Below are 19,451 nucleotides of genomic sequence, written 5' to 3'. Positions count from 1 at the left end.
CTGATTGGCTGCCTGTCACATTCAACAGGCTGCGTTAAGATCCCAGTCGGGGAAAAACCCTGATTTAGATCAGAGCGGCAACGACGATCTACCGTAACACACCACACAATCTTAGAAAGACCAACGATCTAAGATTGTTGTAAGGGGAAAATAGGAGCAAAAAATCATGTAGTGTGAATTATTGCATCAGGTAGTCGATGTGCCCATCTTCTCTATTTAAATCTAATTATTACTGAAGGGCAACATAATATACAGACTTCATAATCTGCACTCTTTTGGTTGAATGCAGTATTTATTTCCACTTTGGCTTTATGTTGTTTAGTTTTTTTTTTCAAGTGAGTTTTTTGTTAATGGAGACTGAGAATCCATTTTATTTTTGGTTGTTTTGTTTATTTTGTTTATCAGTTCCAGTGTTAAATATTCTTTTGAAAATAAAGTGTATCTATCTTTGGCAGGAAATCACCTGCATTATTACGTCATTTCCATTAAATCAGTGTTAAAAGGTCTTCAAACAATATTATCGTTTATCGCAATAATTTTTGAGACAATTAATCGTTCAGCAAAATTTGTTATCGTGACAGGCCTAGTTATGAGCTTTTATTTTGTCGTCATTTGAAGGAACAGCGTCCAATAATTACCAACAGGAAACTGAGAGGAAACATGAACTTTGACTCTGATGTCCAAACACAGCGTCTGTAAGCATGGAGCAGAGCTGCAACGTTCTGCAGACGTTCTGCAGACATTCAGGGTTCACCACAGTGACTTCCTCACGTTCAGTGTCTGAATCTGGTGTTAGCATAACTTTAGCAAGGCTAACAGTAGCATGTTAACTTCTGCTACTTGCTTGCTGTTGTCTCAGGCAGTAATGAATTATGGTCCATTTAAAACTGGCTTGTTTAAAGTCTGTTATGTTTTCAAGTGAGTTGTTGAAATCATTTTCCATTTTCTCTGGGAAGAAGGTTTCAGGTCGGCTGCAGGCGCTGTTAGATCCAGTGGCTCAGTCAAAGGACGGTTGGCTAACCTGTCAACGGTGGTAAACAAGGTACAGGCGACGTTGATGTTTTTGCTTATGATTCAACCAAAGAACGTTTGGTTTCATAATAAATATGAAGTTCAGTTTTACATCATTTCCATTCAGCCTTCAAGGCTCCAATCACTTCTTACCAGTGGAGCATTTCTCCACAGAGATTTCTTCCTTCCACACAATCTTCACTACAATGGAACCAATGGTATCTGACATGTATATTGAAAATGATCTACCAGCTCATCTCCTGGCTTACAGCACAGAGAGATTTAAAGTTTCTGCTGAGTTTTCCATGAAATAATGTTTGGTAATAAACACTTTGCTTTGTGATTCAGCAGAGATTGAACTTTCAGAGTTAACAGAGAAATGATGCGACAGAACGACATCAACAGAGATATTAATAATATTCCCAGCCTGACTGGTGATCAGCTCCAGCGTCTCCTCATGTGTTTCCTGCCCAGCATGTTGAGTCGAACTGAAGCTAGCAGCAATAGCTCAGCTTTTTGCCCGTCTGTCAGGGGCAAAAACCCCCTCTGGGTCAGAGTCATGACCTGCCGTTTCTTTCCAGACATCTGCAGCAAATTCTCCAACATCTCCCTCTGACCAATCAGCTGCCTGCAGAGCCCCAGAGGTCCTGCCCCCTCATTAGCATGCGGCTGCTGGCCTGCAGCTGAAAAATGCAAGTCCACCTCTCTGCAGCAAACAGGAAGGGCGGGACGGACCTCTGTCAGTCTCAGACCTTATTTGGAAATTGGACCATTGCACTCCGGAAGTGAAGGGGGCGCTATTTCCTATATTATCCGCGGTCTCCCGTTTTTATTTTCTTTTGAAATCTGTGATATATTTTCACCTTTAGGAAGGATTTTCACTCTCAGCATTTATTTGAACTTTTCTCTTTTATTTACTTCAGTGCAGCTCACAGTTTTTAACAGATTCTGTAGCTTTCTGTGAACTTCTAAATCTGCTCCTTAGTGGCATCTTTTCGGGCCTGATACTGCCTCTAGTGGCGTGGGGTGGTAACACAGCTAATATAATTACATTACTAAATCAGAATAGCACAAAGTCTTTGTCTCTGATCCCACTGAGACCCGATGGACCTGAGTTGGTTCGGAAGGTCCAGGTCCATCCACAGCTTCCTGTTGAGAATCATCCAGAGCGAAGACAATGTGAGGAAACCACAGACAACAGCGCCCTCTGCTGGACAGCACTGAAAGCTGCACTCATCATTTTCCCCAAATAACTGATGTTTAGGGTGAAAATATGTCAACATCTAATCATTTTGGGTTCTGGACAGAACCGGCGGACAGAACCAGACCCAGCCTCTTCTCCTCAATAAACATTTATTTTCATCACTACTTTAAGAAAAAATAGATTTTTTTTTTACATCTTTTTCTTTATCAGACATTTTTTTACAGAACATTAGAAAAAGTTTAAAGACGTCAGGAAGTAAAGCAGCAGAGCGACGCAAAGGATTCTGGGAAAAAACGAGAGGAAACAATGACAGAACCGGGTCGGGTGGGACTCTGATTGGACCAGACTCCATCACACCTGGTCAGGTGAGGAGAGTCAGGACAGAACCTGGAGGTCGGTCTTGAGTGGGTTCCAAAGGTTCAGGGGAGAACAGGTGACAGAAACATGAAGGATCTGGTTTACATTCAGAGAGTTTCAGACAGACTGGTGACCCCAGGTGACCCCAGGGGAGGCAGCAGACGTGGTGAGAAGAGATGTGAGGCGACAGTAGAACTTTGGCAACACGTGAGGCTGAAGGTCCGAACGGCGGCTGGAGAACGGCGGACTTCCTGCTGATGATGTCACAGAGCAGGCTGGGGAGGAAGGGGCGGGGCTAAGGGGTCACAGGTTGTGCTTCTGGATCCCTGGAGTGAATTCCTTGGCGTTTGGATTCAGGCTGCTCCTCACCTGCAGGAGGAAGAGGAGTCAGGGACAGGAGACGGGCCCCCGAGGTGTTCCCAGCTCCCGATTGGCTCAACTCACCACCACTTCCAAGTCGGAGGCGTCGGGGTGAACGTCCGGGTCCAGAACCAGCAGGCTGATCTGGTCCTGCAGCTGAGCCACGCCGCCGGGGGGGAGGTCTCTGGACGGGATGAACCACTCCCACTGCTCCTCCTCATCCAGCATCTGCTGGAAGCAGCGCTCCATGAACTCCTCCTCCCACAGCTCCTCCTCCACCTGGGCCAGGACCAGTCAGAACCGATCAGAACCAGGCAGGCAGAGAGACCGTGTTCAGAGCGTCTGGTTTCTATTTCTATGCTTCCATAACTGTAAAATATCCCCACCCTGAACCCACTAACTGCACACTAAACAAACTAAAATATTGAGTTAATTAGTCCAACCAGGTTTATCCCACTTTTTTTATTATGTTTTTCAAGTTGTCAAGTTAAACAAACATAAATAAAGTACGTTTGACTTCATTTACTTCAGGGTCTTTAACCAGAACCAGAACCGGGTCTTTAAATGGAACTGGGTCAGTTCTCTTCAAATGCTTCATGATGCATCAGTTATCTTCAAATGAAAGTGATGATGATGCAGCAAAGGATTGTGGGAGAAAGATCTGGCACACAAAATATCAGCCATAACAGCAACATAAATATCAGTATCGTTCGGTTTTTCACATCGGTGCATTTCTACAGAACCCTACCATCGTGACTGGGTTGGGTTCTGGATGTGGATCGAATCCGTTAGTTTCATCAAGAACGTTAAGAAAAACTAGAAACCTCTGGAGTCCAGGAGGTTCTAGCAGGACCCGGCTTAAGCCCGACCCAGAGGTTTGACAGCCGGTCCAACTTGGTTAGGAAAGGGACCAGAACCCAAGACTCTAGACGGTTCTGGATCAGATTTAACATGGAGAAGACTGCTGGCGCCACCAAATTCCTTCAGAACCTGAACCAGCTGACTGTACCGAGTCGGAACCGGCACCGCGGGTCTAAACGCCGGCTCCAGTTACTCACCTGTCTGTTGAACTCCTCCTCGTTCTCCATCCACATGTACTCCGCAAACGGATCCTCCTCGGAACCGAACTGGCTGCTGAGGACGACCTCTCCGGTACCGGTGGGGGTGGATGTGGTTCCGATGGTCGGGTCCTTCATGTCTCTGCGGACGGGGTGAAGGAGGTGGCCGTTAGTCAGGCCTCTCTGGGCGGTCAGGCTGGCCGTGAGGGCCGCTGACTCACCAGGAGCAGCGGAGCCACACAGCTAGCTTGAGAACACAGAACCACAACCAGAACCAGGTCAGAACCGCCACTAACTCCGCTTCTTACCTTTTAACACCCAGCGAACTAATTTATTCGACGCTAAAATTCTCAAACGCCCAAAGAGCAGAAAAACTCCTCCGGAACCGAAATGGCTGCTTACCTTCTGTTTGTTTACATCTACTGCGTCACTGATGGTTGCCTTCTGATTGGCTGGAGGAGTATGCTGCCTTCACGGTCCGTTTGGTCTGTTATGAAATAGAACATGGAGTTCATGATAATAAGTTAGAAGAGAACATTTTAATATTTATCGACCAGATCAAATCTTCTAGATTTGTTAAAATATATCTGAGGCTGTTTCAGTGATGCATGAGGAAGAACACTGTGGGATGAATGAGCCTACGACCTCAGATTCAAACCCTAACTGGTGCTGACAAACGCCACGCCAGAAGTAGGTTAACACAACGGCTCCGCACTATTTCACCTCCGGAGAGACAAATGGTGCGGCGGGTGGGCGTGATTGGCACATCGTTTCAAACAGCCGGGACCCTTGAAGAACCGGTCAGATCCACTAGGGGAACCATGATGTGACCGATGTAAAAAGAACCGCTGGGCGCCAATGTTAACGGTCTCAGATCAAGAATAAAGCCAGTCCAGGGACGGGTTTAGACTGTTTTAAGGGTGTCCCAGCATCCGTAAAGTAGAAAGGAGAAAAGTCTGTTGAGGGAAGACTCCAGCAGGGGCGCTAACCGGAAGTGGTGTAACGCCAAAGGCGAAGAAGAAGAAGAAGTAGCATCAGCCGCGGCTAATCCGCGTCTTGTCTGGAAAATTTGTGGTAAGTTAATAAATCCATAAAGCGCATGCATTTACTGTGTTTCTGCTGTAATGATAATGAAGCAGCATTGAAACGGAACCATTGCGTTCAGATTCGGGTTTTTAGAAATGATTTTTTTTGCCCAAAAGCTGGAAATAATGCCTCGTGTTAGCGTCCAAAGCTAACATTAGCTTCTGTTATTAAAGCTAAACTTTGAAACCAGTTTTATTATTGAGTTTTTTAAAATTTTGTTCCACTGTTCGCTGAAGTGTTTAGATTTTATGTAATGTAAGGAGAAATGACTCGAAGACTTATAAATTGTTTTTTTGCTGTTATATTTCCGGACGTTATCTTAGCAAGAAGCTAACGGTCAGCTTAAACCGAACAGATTTGCTTTCTACCGCTGATTTATGGAAATATTTCAGACTTTATTCACCTTAAAATGAACATATCTGGATTCTAGAGTTGATTTATGGAAACGGTTTTATCCATCGATTATTGAAAGTACGTTTCTATATTTGTTGTTGCTCGGCCCTGGTGAATAAGTTGCCATTAAATATTAGGCAAGCGGCTTCTGTTGCTGTTTTTGTCTCTTAATTTTTTTTCAGTGGCTTTTCACGCAATGCGAGTTTCTATTTTATAAATTTGTATTCTTTTTAGTACGTTGTATTTTGTTGTGTGTTTTTATCTGCTTCTACTGTATAGCACTTTGGGTTAAACATACTGGTTTTTAAAAATATGCTTTATGGGTTGGATTGGATTGTGGTTTCCTCACTCCAGTATTAATATCAGCAGGGTGAGTCACCTTGGTTACAGGCTGGAGTATTTATTTTTATCTCTAGTTATTTATTTTCATTTAAATGGTGAGTATTAACAGGGAGGATATACAAAGGTTTCTAGCCATGGAGAACTGGCAGCAAATAGGTCAAAGGGTCAGATTGACTTGAAGACTTTTGGTTGAAGTCTAGTTACAAATCCTCAGCCAGAACCAAGCCAGTTCTGTTAGAGTTCAATAATAATAATAATAGCAGCTTTATGTCTCAACCTGTGATCCTGACTGGATCATCAGGAATTTAACTCACATTTTCCTCCTTTAAAACGCTGCTGGAGATGTTCCAGAGTCAGAAAGTTACCAGGTTTAGTTTCTCTAAAAACCTTTTTCCACCAGCAGGTTGTCCTCTAACCGGTTAATGTCCGGTCCGGTTCGGTCCGGTTCTACCCCAGGTAGCGGGCAGGCCGTGAGCAGCGTCAGCTGGGGTCGGCTCTCTCTTCTCTCAGGAATGAAGAACCTTCTGGTTCTGGTTGACCCAAATAAATCCAGATATTTTATTTTATCTTGTAGAAATGCATTTCTGGCCCAAACATAATGATAAGACCCGGATCAGCTGATTATTTCATCATACATATAAATGTAATTACTTTCTGCCACTTTATTTCTTAATGTACAACCTTTTGGATTTAGGTAATGTGGTCAAATGATGTAAACCAATAGCCACGTATTAACTTTATTTATTTTTTTTAATCAATGGAAAATTAAAATTGACATCACAAGTTAATAATACAGGAAGCTGAGCAGCTTCAGCGTTTCTCTCTTCTCCATTGCTGTCTGTTCTTCAGAGCGGCTAGCTGCTAGCAGCGCTGCTAATTCATTCTGCTGCTAAACTTACCTCCGTAGCAGACGGCAGCATGTCCCCACAGCTAAATGCTGCAGTTTGCAGTGACATAAATCACGAGCCAATCAGTGAATGCGGCCAGCAGCCTATCAAATTGCCTCGGTGCTGTACCTGGCTAGGTGCTGCTGGTGCTACCCCTGAAGTGGGAACCACGGTCTGTGAACAGCCAGGCAGAACCACACCGGATCTGCTAATGGGAAGTGAATCTGGCCAGGACCAAACTGGTACAGAACCGGTTAGAGGGGCCCTGAGTCAGGGTCAGTGGACCAGCCGGGGTTATTCCTCCTGCTTGCTTGTTTTTCTGTGACTTTAGGGTTACGACATGTTTAGATTCTCAGTTTGAATTTCTTGATGTTTTCTCGTCTGTCTTGAATCTCTGAGCTGTAACTGTGGTTCTGTATAGCCGGGTCAGGCGATCCAGGAACTGCCAACTTTGAGCAGGAGTTTTCAGTGTTCTAGTCGTTTCCAGCTGGTTAGCGCTGAGTCGATGCTGAAGACGCGCCGATCGGCGCTGCAGCGGCTGTCTGCAGGGTTTGTCCTTGTCTCTGGTTGACTCTTGACCTTGGCGCCGGAGCGTCGGCCCCCAGCCGGTCTCTGGGTCTTTCTGAAGGTTGTCTCTGCTTCGTTGTGTCTCAGCAGAACGCCGAGCTTCTTCCGGAGAAGAGGAGTTTCAGCCTTTCGGCCGCTTGGCTTGAGGTCATGGCTCAGCAGGCCGACGGAGCCCAGACCCCGTTCTCCGTAGGGCGAGGGCTCAACTTTAACATGGCTGAGCAGGCTCCCGGCCGCCAGATGGGGGGCGGGGCCTCGGGCGTTGGGATGGGCGGGATGGAGGGCCTGGATGGCGGCGGCGGCCAGATGACCCGGCGCAGCGGCGGCGATGGGCCTCTTGGGCGCCACATGAAGCTGTTCTCCAGTCTGGGCCTGTCGCCCTCTGACCTGGATGCTCTGGCCCAGATCCCTGACGAGGACATCACCATGGAAACGCTGCCCCGCATCCTGATGCAGCTGAAGAGCCGCAAGGGGGCGGCAGGAGAGCGCGGGGCGGCAGCCTCAGAAGCAGCTTTCCGTGGAGGACGGGACGGCTGGGACCCGTCTCCGGGTCCGGCTCGGAACCAGTCCTCCGGAGACTTTGGCTTCGGCTCCATGCGGGACGGCTACGGCTCCGGGTCGGGGTCCGGCTACGGCATGGGGGCGTCGTCAGACCCCTTGTTCATGCAGAGGAGGATGGGCGCGCCTTCCAGCGGGAAGATCCAGGACTTCCTGGGGGTCGCGCCCCCCCTGTTCCCCCACGTGTGCTCTCTTTGTGACTTTGACGTTCATTCCTCCATGGTGAGTACGCCCGCTGCTTCTCTAACTGTTAATGTGTGAGCCTGTCAGCTGCCGCGGGGTCTCCCCCCCATGTTCCCAGGGGCTGCAGCTCCAGGTAACTTCATCCGCTCTGGGCTCCTTCATCCCAGTTAGCGCCGGTCGCTCCAGGTTCTGGTCCGGCCCGGTCAGCGTGGCAGCTTCGCCTCAGCCTCTTGTTCCGCTGGGATACGGACCGACGGAACCACGATCGGCTTTTCCTCCAGAACCCGGAACAGAACCCGGCCGATTGGGCCTTTACCAGCCACAGCAGAACCGTCCTGCTGCTCTGGGTTTCTTCTCATGACCCGGTTCTGTTCAGAGGTTCTGGACCGACTGATCTGGGTTCTGCTGCTAACGACGCTCTCTCTGCCTGCAGGAGTGGAACCATCACACATCCGGCCTGCGCCATGCGGAGAACCGCCGCCGCCTGCTGGACATGTGAGTCAGAACCGGGTCCGGGTTCAGAACCAGAACCGGTCCGGTCCCTCCAGGATGTTGGGATCTTTTGCTTCGGTTTTTAAATAAAGTTGTGAATTTTTTTGAAGTTTTATTTTCCTGTAATTCGTTCTAAAAAGTTAAATCTACAGATTGTGGCGTTAATCTGTAAATCAGTTTCTAGTCCTAATCCTTCCAGCCAGCAGAGCTTTGGAACCGACGTCGCTGCGTTTGACGTTTACGTCTCGCCATCTTTAAAGGCCACAGACTAAAACAAACTTTATTCCTCTGTTTTCATTGTGTTACCCACCGCAGTGAGGTTAGTTCAGGGGTGGGCAATCCTGGTCCTCGAGGGCCGGTGTCCTGCTACTCTTAGAAATCTCCCTGGTCCAACACACTTGAATCCAATAACTGAATCACTTCCTAAGTGCAGTCAGGTTCTCCAGAGTTCTGCTAATGACCTCATTATTTGACTCAGGTGTGTTGAAGTAGAGATGCACCTAAAAGTTGCAGGAGACCGGCCCTCGAGGCCTGGAGTTGCCCACCCCTGGGTTAGTTTCACGTTGGATATTGGATATTATCGCTCCGCGGAGTAAGGAGTGTTTAGTTCAAGGTCAATCCGATTTCTGAACGCTAATGTCGGCCAGCTGTTCTCTAGCGCTCCCTCCTCTGGCGCTCAGAGGTTCAATTTCCAACCAAACACTCCTGTAAATAAAAGCCTTGTGATCAACTGATACAGAAAGTGATCATTCATGCTATTAAACGAGGCACACTATCCTCTATTAAAATGTTAAGTCATATTCAATATTTTAAATAATTTTAATATTTAATGTTTTCTTCAATAGCCTCCAAACCGTTAACACACTCATCTTTATTACATTTTGACCTTTTTTTATTTTTAAACTAATTTTATATTTAAAAAATAATTTAAAAAAATGTTCATGAACTGTATTACTTCAGATGATCATCAGATTTGTTACCTGTAAAGTTTAATTACATAAAATTCTAGCTCAGGATCTATTTCCTTACATGTTCACTTCTTACCTGAAATATGTTAAATACAACAAATATTTACTTACAGTGGGATTTATTTCATAACTTGTCACCTTTATTGTTTACCCTGAAATGTTTAATTACACATTAAATGTTTAAAGATGGGCTCTTTCATCTGGTTTACATTAAATGTTTACTGCAAAATGTCTGATTATATAATTGTTTACTTTAATCACATAAAATGTTTATTTAAAAATATAATATTTCATTACATGTATGTTTATTACCTGAAATATTTAAAATATAATTGTTTTTCATTTCATCGCCTGTTTACATGCAGCTTGAATCAAACGTTTCATGAATTTTTCCCACATTAAATTATTGAATGAGAGAAAACAGACACTTAAAACTGAACACAAAATAATGAGGGGAACAAATACAATTTTCTATTTTACTATCTACAGTTTACATCAAACAGTGCTAACCGTACAAATATTTCAAAATGAGCACAGAAAATCTTTTTCCAATCTGCATATTAATTAATAGTGCAACATTGCAGTTGCATATTAATATGCGTAGGTTTTATTTGCATTATGTTTTACAACCACACTAGAACACATGCTCACTAAGCTGCAGCACACACACAATCTTGTCAAGAAGTGTCACCTCTTCACATGTAAGCAGCAACCTACTTGGTTCTGTGAAACATTTAGTATTTGTTCCTCATGCAACCGATCTCTTTCCACATGAATTGCAGCTGCAGCTCGTGTGTCTTTAGCATCGTTAGTATCCAGTTGACCTCTCCCTTGACCTCAGCACACATCATTCCTACACTGTCAGCCTCTGTCCGCTAACACAGGTAATAAACTGGACAGAAGGCCACAGTTTTCTGTTATGTGCTTGTCTGATGCACGTCCGCCTCATCCCTTAGAAATAAAAGAAATCCACCCATGTGGTTTTACACCAATAAGGAAGGAGGATAAGGATCGTGCGCGTTCTTTTAAATTTGAGGGTCTTTCTGTGCCTAATTCAAAACGGTCAACAATAATTGCTACATGTTTTCCAAATGTTTCCAAAAGTTGAGGAGGCGGGTTAGTGTTGCCCTCTCAGGCCAGCTTCCCCTGGGCTAAAGGCGAACATACGACACATCGAGGGAGTCCAAAGGCTTTACACAGTTTTATGTGACACATTAAAAAGATGGCAAAGAAGCTGAACAGGTAGATCGAGTCTTAGATTAATGTAAGTAAAACCATTTGAAAGTGTGAAAGTTTTTTGATGCTGGCAGAAAAGGCTCAACAGTGTTAAACAGTGATAACAAGATGACAAAGCAAGAAAGTCCTGTTGAATATTTTACTTTCTTGTGTCATTCATCTTTAAGAAAACCTGTGACCAGCTGTTTTTATTCAGCTCTGACCTGAGCTCCCTGTTCTCCTGTAACTGATTTATTTCTCTTCTCTGTTCACATAAGTGAGATTTTATTTGTTGCCTTTTTGCTGCTGGTTCATGTTCCTCTTCAGAGTCTGCAGCCTTGCTGAGCTTCTCTTCTCCTGGGGTTTCCTCCTCAGCCTCTCCAACTTGCTCCTCTTCTACAGCCTCCACTGTGTTTTATTTACCTCTTCTGGGGTAAATCATGAAAACAGTCTCTGTAACTTGTTGATCCATCATGGTTTTGCTGTATCGCCTCTTTAATTGTCGCGCATGTCGGTCCGATGTCGTGGCGTTTACCTCGCAGTGACCCAGATTCAGTCTGGATTGATCTAATCCATTTCATACGTCGGTTTGCCTTGAAGAGGAAATATCAGAACACATCAGCATTAATACTGTAAACTTGATAACACCAGTAAAATAGTTTACTTCACAATAATGGAATAACCTCGATGTTCACTGACAAAACTCAGACTATGCTACATAAAAAATAGAAGCCCGACCTAAACAAGGTTGACCCACTTAAATGAACTCAACGTAACTGAACACGAGTCACCCGGAAAAAATCATAGCAAAACATTATGACACAACAGCAACAAAGCGAATTTAGACACTAACCAGAATGGACATGTCTGGAGCAAACTGGTAGATAACTTGGGATGTTGGAGAACGTAATATCAGGACGTCTCACCGCTGATACCCGGGACATTCCTCTCCTTTTCATTAGCTCCGATAGCTTAGCTCCGACAGTTTAGCTCCGATAGCTTGGCTCCGACAGCTTAGTTCCGACAGCTTGGCTCCGACAGCTTAGCTCCGACAGCTTAGCTCCGACAGTTTAGCTCCGACAGTTTAGCTCCGACAGTTTAGCTCCGACAGCTTAGTTCCGACAGCTTGGCTCCGACAGCTTAGCTCCGACAGCTTAGCTCCGACAGTTTAGCTCCGACAGTTTAGCTCCGACAGCTTAGCTCCGACAGTTTAGCTCCGACAGTTTAGCTCCGACAGTTTAGCTCCGACAGTTTAGCTCCGATAGCTTAGCTCCGATAGCTTAGCTTCCTCCTGTTGTTTCCAAGCAGGAAAACAGTGAAACTAAAGTCCGTTTTCCATCTTTTTACCATTTCGGTCGTGTGATCGGACATTACATCCAATAACGCAGCAAGTTCGCACCATTGCTAAATAATTTTTTAGTAACTTAGATTCAAAATATCTGTGAGACAGTCGTTTTTATCAGTTATGTTTATGGCACCTGAAGATGGCGCTCATATCCCTTCATATCCTTCGTCGCAGAGTACGTCTACAGCAGCTACGTCACGTTCCAAAGCTCTATTATATCCAAACAGCAACTCCATATATGGAGGGAAAACAGAGTTTGGCCACTAATTGTTCTCCCAGCTGATCAGATGAGCGCCTGAAGACCAGCAGCATGAGACACAAGATGAGAAAACAGATCTAGAAAATCACGTTGTCTGATTTCTTTAGAGAATTTATTTGCAAACACTTTAGGTTTGATATTGACCTAAACATACTTCACCAAAGATCTGTGCATCAACGCCAGAGACCCAAACCCAGCAGGCCGGGCCGGCTGAACGGAGCGGCTGAGCAACGATGAGAGAATGGAAGACAGATGCGGATCCTGTGGCAGTGACCGACCTGCAGAGGGCGCAACTCCACCGCTGCTGCCAGCGACGCCTCCAGGGATCCTGCCCGGCGCTCGGCCCGACTGGATCACTCCGGTGATCCAGGAGAGAGAATGTCGGTTTCTCAGATGGAACCAAAGTAGAACCGTTTGGTAGAAACACAACGCATCGTGATTGGAGGAGAGTGAATGCCAGTGACACCATGGGGGTGGCAGCATCATGCTTGGGCCTGTCCCTCTGCAACGGGACCAAGACGACTGATCCGTGACAGAACAACCCGGGAGACGACCCGGACCGCGACCGCCAACCCCAGTTGACGGTCCATGTTGCCCAGCTCCAGAGGAGCAACGGGCAACGCACCAGCAGCAGGGTGAAGACTTCCAGAAAAAGGAAATGTAACAAAGTACTGAGAAGAACTTTTGTTATTCAACAAATACTTGGTTTCCACCATAATTTGATCAAATAAAATAATGTTGGGGTCTACCAATGACCTGTGGCTCTGAAATTTCCCACACTCCTTGAAGGCAGCACCGACTAAAGCAGTGTGAAATATGTGAAGCTGGCGCTGCAGTATTTGTGTGTCCAGGAGGACAGACTGACCTCCGCAGGTCTGTGACTTCCTGTCGGCTGCTTTATTTCACCTCGGTGCATTTTGCTCCAGGAGGGGATTGTGGAGGATTGTGGCGCAGAGTGAAGCAGGATAAGCTGCTGCTGCGCAAATAATAACCAGAAGTGAACACATGTCAGAGTTTGTGCTGCAGGTTCTGGTACCGCTAAGGGGAAAAGCAAACCGGTTCTGATCACATGAACAGAACCGGTGCTGTGCACATCGCGGTGAGTGGCAGGTTCATGGATTTCAGATATGAAGTGATTTTTAAACGGCAGGAAAAACAACGAACCAGACTCCTGTGAGAGTTTACATTAATATTTATTACGGAGCATCAGGCCTGCTGATTAACCTGTGAAGGTTTCATTTAGTGCTCATGTTCAAAATATTTAAAGATGTTACAGGTTTATATTAAATTAAGACTATTGAGCAGGAAGTTGTACAGAGGGCTGAATGGGAACTGGTGATGCTCTTGGGGTGTTATAAAAAATAATGTTTAAAGTGTAAATGTTGATGAGATGTTGATGAATATGCAAATGTTAGAAGTTACCACCTCGAATACATACAAATCTGAGCCATGCCAGTAAATTACCAACATGCTTCAAAAATGTCCTGTGTGAGACATTTTCCACGAATCTCCAAAGTTTTCTGTGAGTTTTTAATCGCTGTCCTGTCTTCACTCATGTGAAAAAGTTTCTTGGAGTAACAAACCGAACCTAAAGGCGTCCCACTGACATAGGGAATAACTTTCAGCAGCAATACCATATGAAGCTAATCTTGAAATTGCTGTGTGGCTCTTTATGGTGACGATGAGCTGAATTTGGCTCTTGATGCTGAACTGGTTTGTGACCTCTGACCTGCGATGTCAGCTTCAGCCTCTCGTCTTTTTACCTGGGAGAACTTGCACAGCTGGTGGCCCTAAATACTGTTTCCCCTCTGTGTGCTGATTCTAGTTTACATGAACTCGCAACTTCCTGGAGTAACTGATTAATAACAGGCAGAGCTTTAGCATTGATGCTAATGCTAGGGAGATATGAAGGCCAAATTGTTGTTTAAAGGGCCGGTGTCACGTAAAACCAACTTTTTGATCTTTCCATCATGTTTTTTTCTGCAGTGTTGCTCTGATTCTTTCATGCTTGAGATATCCTTTAATCTCCCTGGCAATAATTCAGCTGCTAAACGCCTGGGTGGACCTAGCCCCGCCTTCGAGGCGTAGCTCCTCCCCCACTCAGCTCCCTCAGACTAGCCAGCAGCAATTAGCAAACACCTGCTGAGCTCATTATAGGAGCTGCTGCGCAGAGTAAAAACCTTAAAGGGTTAATAGAGGAGCCATGTTGGATGACTTCCTGGAGGCGGAGCTTCAGAAAGAGCAGGAGTTTTTAAAGAGACAGAGGAACAAATTCAATATGTTAAATCAGGAAGTCAAATTCTTTTAAAATCATATTTGATATATAACATTTTATAACAACTGAAGGTGAGAGTTACTGGATTATGATATAATTTGACACTATGTAGCAGGGAAATCCATCGTACTGGCCCTTTAAGACTCTGCTGTTAAGAATGACTTCATTGATAATGTCCTTCATATCTCCTATTGATTGGTTCATGAGTAGATTAGAAACGTCCTCTATTGGCCTCAGCAGAGCAGCAGCGACTCACAAACAGAAAGCATTAATTACAGTGATGCTGTTGCCATGGTGATGCCTGGAGCAGTCTGACTGGTTCAGAGGGGGAACTGGGAGCTGTGGTGGTCTCTGATGGCTGTTGTGTTGTTTCAGGTATCCAGACTGGGAGCCTGGCAGGAGGTAGGTTCACACACACACACACAGACTCCAGTCTCCCAGTGTCCTAGTCCAAGTCGGTAACGTCTGGCTGTCGTTGGGTCGCAGGGACGGCCCCAACCTGTCTGCGGGCCTGCTGGGACCGCCGCCCATGTCCTCCGGACCGCTAGGCGGGATGTCCTCCGGCTGGGGTGAGACGTCCTGACGGGAAGCTGGTCTGGTTCCATCTCCTTGGTTCTGACCGGTTCTGTTTGTCTGCAGGAGGCCGTGGCCGCTCCGAACTCCCCATGGGCCAGAACACGGTGAGTCGGACCCCCGGCCGCCAACCCGGTTCTGCTCCCGCTTCGTCTGACGGTTCTGGTGTCGTCCTCAGCTCCGCAGCAGGGTGGTGGTGGTGAAGTATGACAGGAAGCCTCTGAGCAACAAGACGCTGTTCGCCTTCACCGAGACGTTCGGCCGCCTGCGGGAGCACCTCATCCTGTCCAACAAGGTACAGCACAGGCCCCGCGTCCGGCCCGGTCCCACTCGGTCCGACCCGGTTGGCAGAGCTGCGTTTCGCCCCTCAGGCCTTCCTGGAGATGGAGAGCCACGAAGCGGCGGCCAACATGGTGGCCTTCTACAAGCAGCATCCCACCAAGCTGTACGGGAAGCCCGTCACCTTCTACCTGTCCCAGAGGCTCATGGTCATCGAGGTAACGCTGCCGCCCGGCAGGTGGACCGCAGGAACCGCTGGAACCGAACTCACGCCTGTTCTGTGTGCAGAAGTCCCACCGGGGTGCGGACCCAGCGGCGGACCGGCCCTCCAGGGACGTGGTCGGCCACGGCAGCAAGGTGGTGTTCTTCGCCAACCTGCCCAAAGACGACGAGCAGAAGAAGGAGCTGCTAACCATCGCCAGACGCTTCGGCACCGTGGACAAGCACCTGTTCCTCACTGACCAGGTAAACCCATCAGAACCGCCTCGGAACCGGACCGGGACAAAAGAGGGGCGGAGCTTCAGCTGAGGTCCAGATGTTCCTCCTGAAACTGTCGGCTTTTATTCAGCGCCTCTGATTGTATTGTTTGGAAAAGAACTTTAATGATAAGAACAAAAAAATGTCAGTGGCTGAAAAAATTCAAGATGGCTGCCATGGTTATCAAGGACAATTTATTTTTGCACTAAGTTTGCCAATATTTATTGTTGATGAATACAAATATAACTGCTCTTGTAGAAATCATGTTTAGGCACAGCTAACCAAAAAGTTATGCCCCTTTTCCACCGGCTCTACTTCAGCAGCTCGGCTCTATTTCGGAGTGACCGCGTTTCCACCGGCCGGCTCGGCTCTGTAGCACGGTGCCGCCCCCTGGTGGTGGGGGGTATAGCGCTCCGCCTCCAGGCGCCATGTGCTGTGCTTAGTTACGCGACCTAACGCCAGATGTTGTTTTTCTGGGACAAAAGAAGAAGAGAGAGCTGAGCTATTGTTTTATAGCCGATTGTGATTTTTCTGGGACTTCAAGAAAATGCGCGGTGGGAGGAAAACTGTGATGTGGTGAGGAAGAGGAGGAGGAAAAGGAGGAGGAAGAGGAGGACAGCTGATCTCCACCTTGCAGGGAGGAAAGCAGGTGGTTCAGACGGTGCAGGTGAGCTAACGATGATTTTTTTATTAAACTTCTATAAAACTTGTAATAGTGCCGAATATACATGAGCTAATGTTAGCCAGGGTGTTGCAAATAACGTAATAGTGTCAGAATTCATTCCCAATGTGTTTTCAGATGTTGGTGAACTGCAGACCATCGCGGTTCTTCCTGCAGCCTCTGAGTTGGAGGATCTCATCAGTGTCCGTCTTCCTGACCGCCGGTCGGTTTTTACCTCCAGGATGTCCAGAGACCTTCAGCTTCTGGAGCAGGAACCACATGAGCTCCATGTGCTGATGAAACATTTCTAATTTAAAATGTGTCTGATGTTCTTAGAGTTGAAGTGCATTAACAATCTGTTGTTTTTCACTTCAATATGTTTAATTATGATTCATCTGATGTCCAAGTTACACTGAGAACAAATAAAACTGTATTCCTTCTAATCTGACTGGTTCTAGTTTTAATCAAACCTTCATGTTTCCACTTTTTAGTCTCTAAGAATTAAAAGTTTAAACTCTTAGTCTTATTTATCACTAATTAAGGTTCCAGGTTTTGGACACATTTTCTCTCTTTCTTACGTTGAAGATTCTCCAGGCAGACAGATAAACAGAGTGGATAGAAAGATGATGTAGAAAGTAGAAATGAACATGACTTGTATTTTGGGTTTTTGTTAATAGCAGCCCTGATAATAATGTGAAAATGTTTAGTTTGCTGAATAATGTATTAATAATGTGTCAATGACATATTTCTACAACATAATGTTATTTTCACTCTGTCTAAAGCTCCTCTCGTTTTGGGAGGATTGTATTAGGACCTTGATGCCAAACAAACTACAGTTTGTACAATAATGTGAGGAGAGATTATAAAAAAGAGACTTTGTTCACTGAGAGAAAACAGCATTTATTTTCTTCTTTTATTTGCCTCGGCTCTTCATGGAGCTCTGCCATCAGCTGGTAGCTGCTTCCTCCTGAAGGAGATCCAGTTGTTGTTCTGACGGTTCTCCTCATCGTTCTCCATCATGTCAGCCATGTTCCTCCTCTTCTGTTCTCTGGGAAAAGTAATCAGATGTTAGAGCTTGCAGCACATAAATGTAGATAAATAACAGAGTTACTAATGTGGGAGTTTGTTACGTCCACAAAGGGCACAACATATTTGAGGACACGAAGACAAAAATGAGGATTCAGAAGTAATTTTTATTTTCAATTCTCTCGACCTTTTCTTTAAGATGAGCTTCTTTTGATTTTTCTGTGAAGAAAAAGAGAATTAAATCCTCGGTTCCCCGTGTCCCAAAAAAAAAGAAAACAAAAACTCCCAAAGTATAAACAGAAAGTTGGACCTGATGAGCCGATCAAAAAGAACAAAACGGTACAGCAGGGGGCCAACCCTATACAGGGCCGTCGAAGCCCCTGCTAGTACCGGACTACAAGAAAAAAGAAACTACTGCTAAAGAAAAATCGAAAACAGGACAACCGGTCCCACCAGGTCAAAAATTACAACAAAAAAACATCCACCAAACAAACAGCTAACAAAAACTACCGTGTGGCAGGCTGGAGACGTGCGCACCGCGTCAGAACGCATCCTGGGTGTTGGTTGGGAGGGCGTCGCCTTTACCTGGCGCAACCCAGCCTATTTATAGGCGGTCCAACAGCGTCACAAATTAACGGACCAATTACAAGAAAGAATTATCAAAACTCTAAAGTATATTAAACAACAAAAATCATACAACTAACTTCTATACAAAATGATCCAAGTGAAAAAAAATAGACAGAAATAAATACAATGTGCTGAAGCACATAACAGAGTTACAAACACAGAAGGAATTATTAAAAACAGACATGTTACTTTATATATATGCAAATACTTTTTTACCATCCAGACCTGAACAATTATAAATAACTGGAATAGTTGCATTAATTAAAGACAAAACGTAATTAGTTGTAAGTTTTTTACCTATGCAGACGTACAGCACAGGTATAAAATACTGCTATCGTTTTCTTTAGGTTTATTGGTTTTATGTCCTCTACAATTAATAATTCATAACCATTTAATAACTGAATATCATATAACATGTTTTATTATCACAATGGGGGAAACTCCGATGCAATAACAGCAAAATGAGAAACAATCGAAGCTCATAGATTCAAGATAAAACAAAAAAACCAAATGAAGGCAAAATGCTGAACAATATTGACATTATTTAGAAGTGAGGAATGTGAAACTGAGTATCTTCAGAAAATGTGTTTGAGCAATAAAAATACTTTGTGTTTCAAATGTCTTCCATGACTGTATGTAGGCAACTTTAAATATATTAAAAAGCAGACAGATATATCTACAAACTGCTCACCTGGCTGGAGAGCAGCGGTGGCGGCGTTAGCTGCATCTGGGTCGGTGTTTGTATCTTCATCACTTCCGTGTTGCAGCGAGTTGAAACGTTGCGCCTCGTTTTTCTTCTCTTTGCTGCTCCGTCTGACCGTCTGACCATCTGACCACGCCCTCAGCCAATCAGTGACCTGGAGCGAAGCTTGCGTCACTGGCTGGGCTGGGCCTGCTCCGAAAAGAAGCCGGTAGAAAAGTTCGGAAAGCGAGCCGGGCCGGGTCGGCCAGTGGAAAAGGGGCATTAGCTTCACTTATCACTAATTTGCTAAACAAGAATCTTAGCTCTGCTAATACTAAACCCATAACCACATAAAATGATCAGAAGCTAACGCTAACCCGCTAAACACACAAAAAAATGAGCAGAAGCTAACGCTAACCATTAACACTTGCTAACAATAAAGTCCTCAGTTTCTGATTCCGCGGCATTTTAAAGTTTTACGTACATTATGACCAAAGAGGAAAACATGAGATGAAAAGTTCATTAAAAGATGGGGAACATTTTATGACAATAATTCATTTAAAAGG

The 19,451-nt window shown here is 45.3% G+C and overlaps 3 protein-coding genes and 2 long non-coding RNA genes across 9 annotated transcripts in view; 2 read left to right on the top strand and 3 right to left on the bottom strand.

Annotated features, from left to right (window-relative positions):
• Positions 1 to 19,451, bottom strand: part of LOC116714596 (alpha-1,3-mannosyl-glycoprotein 4-beta-N-acetylglucosaminyltransferase B) — a 776,799-nt gene that overhangs the window by 532,634 nt on the left and 224,714 nt on the right. The window lies entirely within an intron of this gene.
• LOC116714615 (polyadenylate-binding protein-interacting protein 2) lies at positions 2,351 to 4,465 on the bottom strand. 2 transcript variants are annotated; one of them, XM_032555294.1, is made up of 4 exons: positions 4,393 to 4,465; positions 3,991 to 4,237; positions 3,017 to 3,211; positions 2,351 to 2,941 (listed from the first exon to the last, which is right to left on the bottom strand). In XM_032555294.1, exons 2-4 carry the CDS (start codon positions 4,126 to 4,128, stop codon positions 2,876 to 2,878), a joined length of 399 nt encoding a protein of 132 aa, XP_032411185.1. In that variant the 5' UTR covers positions 4,129 to 4,237; positions 4,393 to 4,465; the 3' UTR covers positions 2,351 to 2,875. The 2 variants fall into 2 exon arrangements, with proteins under 2 accessions (XP_032411185.1, XP_032411184.1); XM_032555293.1 differs by having other exon boundaries at positions 3,991 to 4,132; positions 4,299 to 4,435.
• The window catches only part of matr3l1.2 (matrin 3-like 1.2), a 29,838-nt gene continuing 15,388 nt past the window's right edge, over positions 5,002 to 19,451 (top strand). For 2 of the 4 annotated variants that reach the window (XM_032555250.1, XM_032555248.1), the window contains exons 1-9: positions 5,002 to 5,064; positions 7,356 to 8,045; positions 8,440 to 8,501; positions 14,936 to 14,962; positions 15,047 to 15,129; positions 15,200 to 15,240; positions 15,312 to 15,428; positions 15,505 to 15,630; positions 15,701 to 15,877. In XM_032555250.1, coding sequence (XP_032411141.1) covers positions 7,416 to 8,045; positions 8,440 to 8,501; positions 14,936 to 14,962; positions 15,047 to 15,129; positions 15,200 to 15,240; positions 15,312 to 15,428; positions 15,505 to 15,630; positions 15,701 to 15,877 — 1,263 coding nt within the window. In that variant the 5' untranslated portion in view covers positions 5,002 to 5,064; positions 7,356 to 7,415. Of the gene's footprint in view, positions 5,065 to 7,352; positions 8,046 to 8,439; positions 8,502 to 12,468; positions 12,703 to 14,935; positions 14,963 to 15,046; positions 15,130 to 15,199; positions 15,241 to 15,311; positions 15,429 to 15,504; positions 15,631 to 15,700; positions 15,878 to 19,451 lie in introns of those variants that run through there. The other 2 variants (XM_032555249.1, XM_032555251.1) reach the window with 2 other exon arrangements.
• On the top strand, positions 15,888 to 17,457 carry LOC116714622 (uncharacterized). The gene is made up of 3 exons (XR_004338092.1): positions 15,888 to 16,556; positions 16,689 to 17,099; positions 17,351 to 17,457. It is a non-coding gene; the product is annotated as an uncharacterized LOC116714622 (long non-coding RNA).
• On the bottom strand, positions 17,430 to 19,139 carry LOC116714619 (uncharacterized). The gene is made up of 2 exons (XR_004338089.1): positions 18,895 to 19,139; positions 17,430 to 17,598 (listed from the first exon to the last, which is right to left on the bottom strand). It is a non-coding gene; the product is annotated as an uncharacterized LOC116714619 (long non-coding RNA).

The sequence above is a fragment of the Xiphophorus hellerii genome, chromosome 23 (assembly GCF_003331165.1).
Source record: "Xiphophorus hellerii strain 12219 chromosome 23, Xiphophorus_hellerii-4.1, whole genome shotgun sequence".
Taxonomy (NCBI): Eukaryota; Metazoa; Chordata; class Actinopteri; order Cyprinodontiformes; family Poeciliidae; genus Xiphophorus; species Xiphophorus hellerii.
The sequence above is the reverse complement of the archived record's forward strand: the minus strand, read 5'-3'. Positions and strand labels throughout refer to the sequence as shown.

What these genes read in the sequence shown, in the direction of transcription:
- LOC116714615 (XM_032555294.1), bottom strand. Translation starts at nt 4,128, where the DNA reads ATGAAGGACCCGACCATCGGAACCACATCCACCCCCACCGGTACCGGA. An exon ending in AGGAGGAGTTCAACAGACAG is followed by an intron (nt 3,212 to 3,990) that starts GTGAGTAACTGG and finishes GTCCTGGCCCAG; the next exon opens with GTGGAGGAGGAGCTGTGGGA. An exon ending in CCTCCGACTTGGAAGTGGTG is followed by an intron (nt 2,942 to 3,016) that starts GTGAGTTGAGCC and finishes TTCCTCCTGCAG; the next exon opens with GTGAGGAGCAGCCTGAATCC.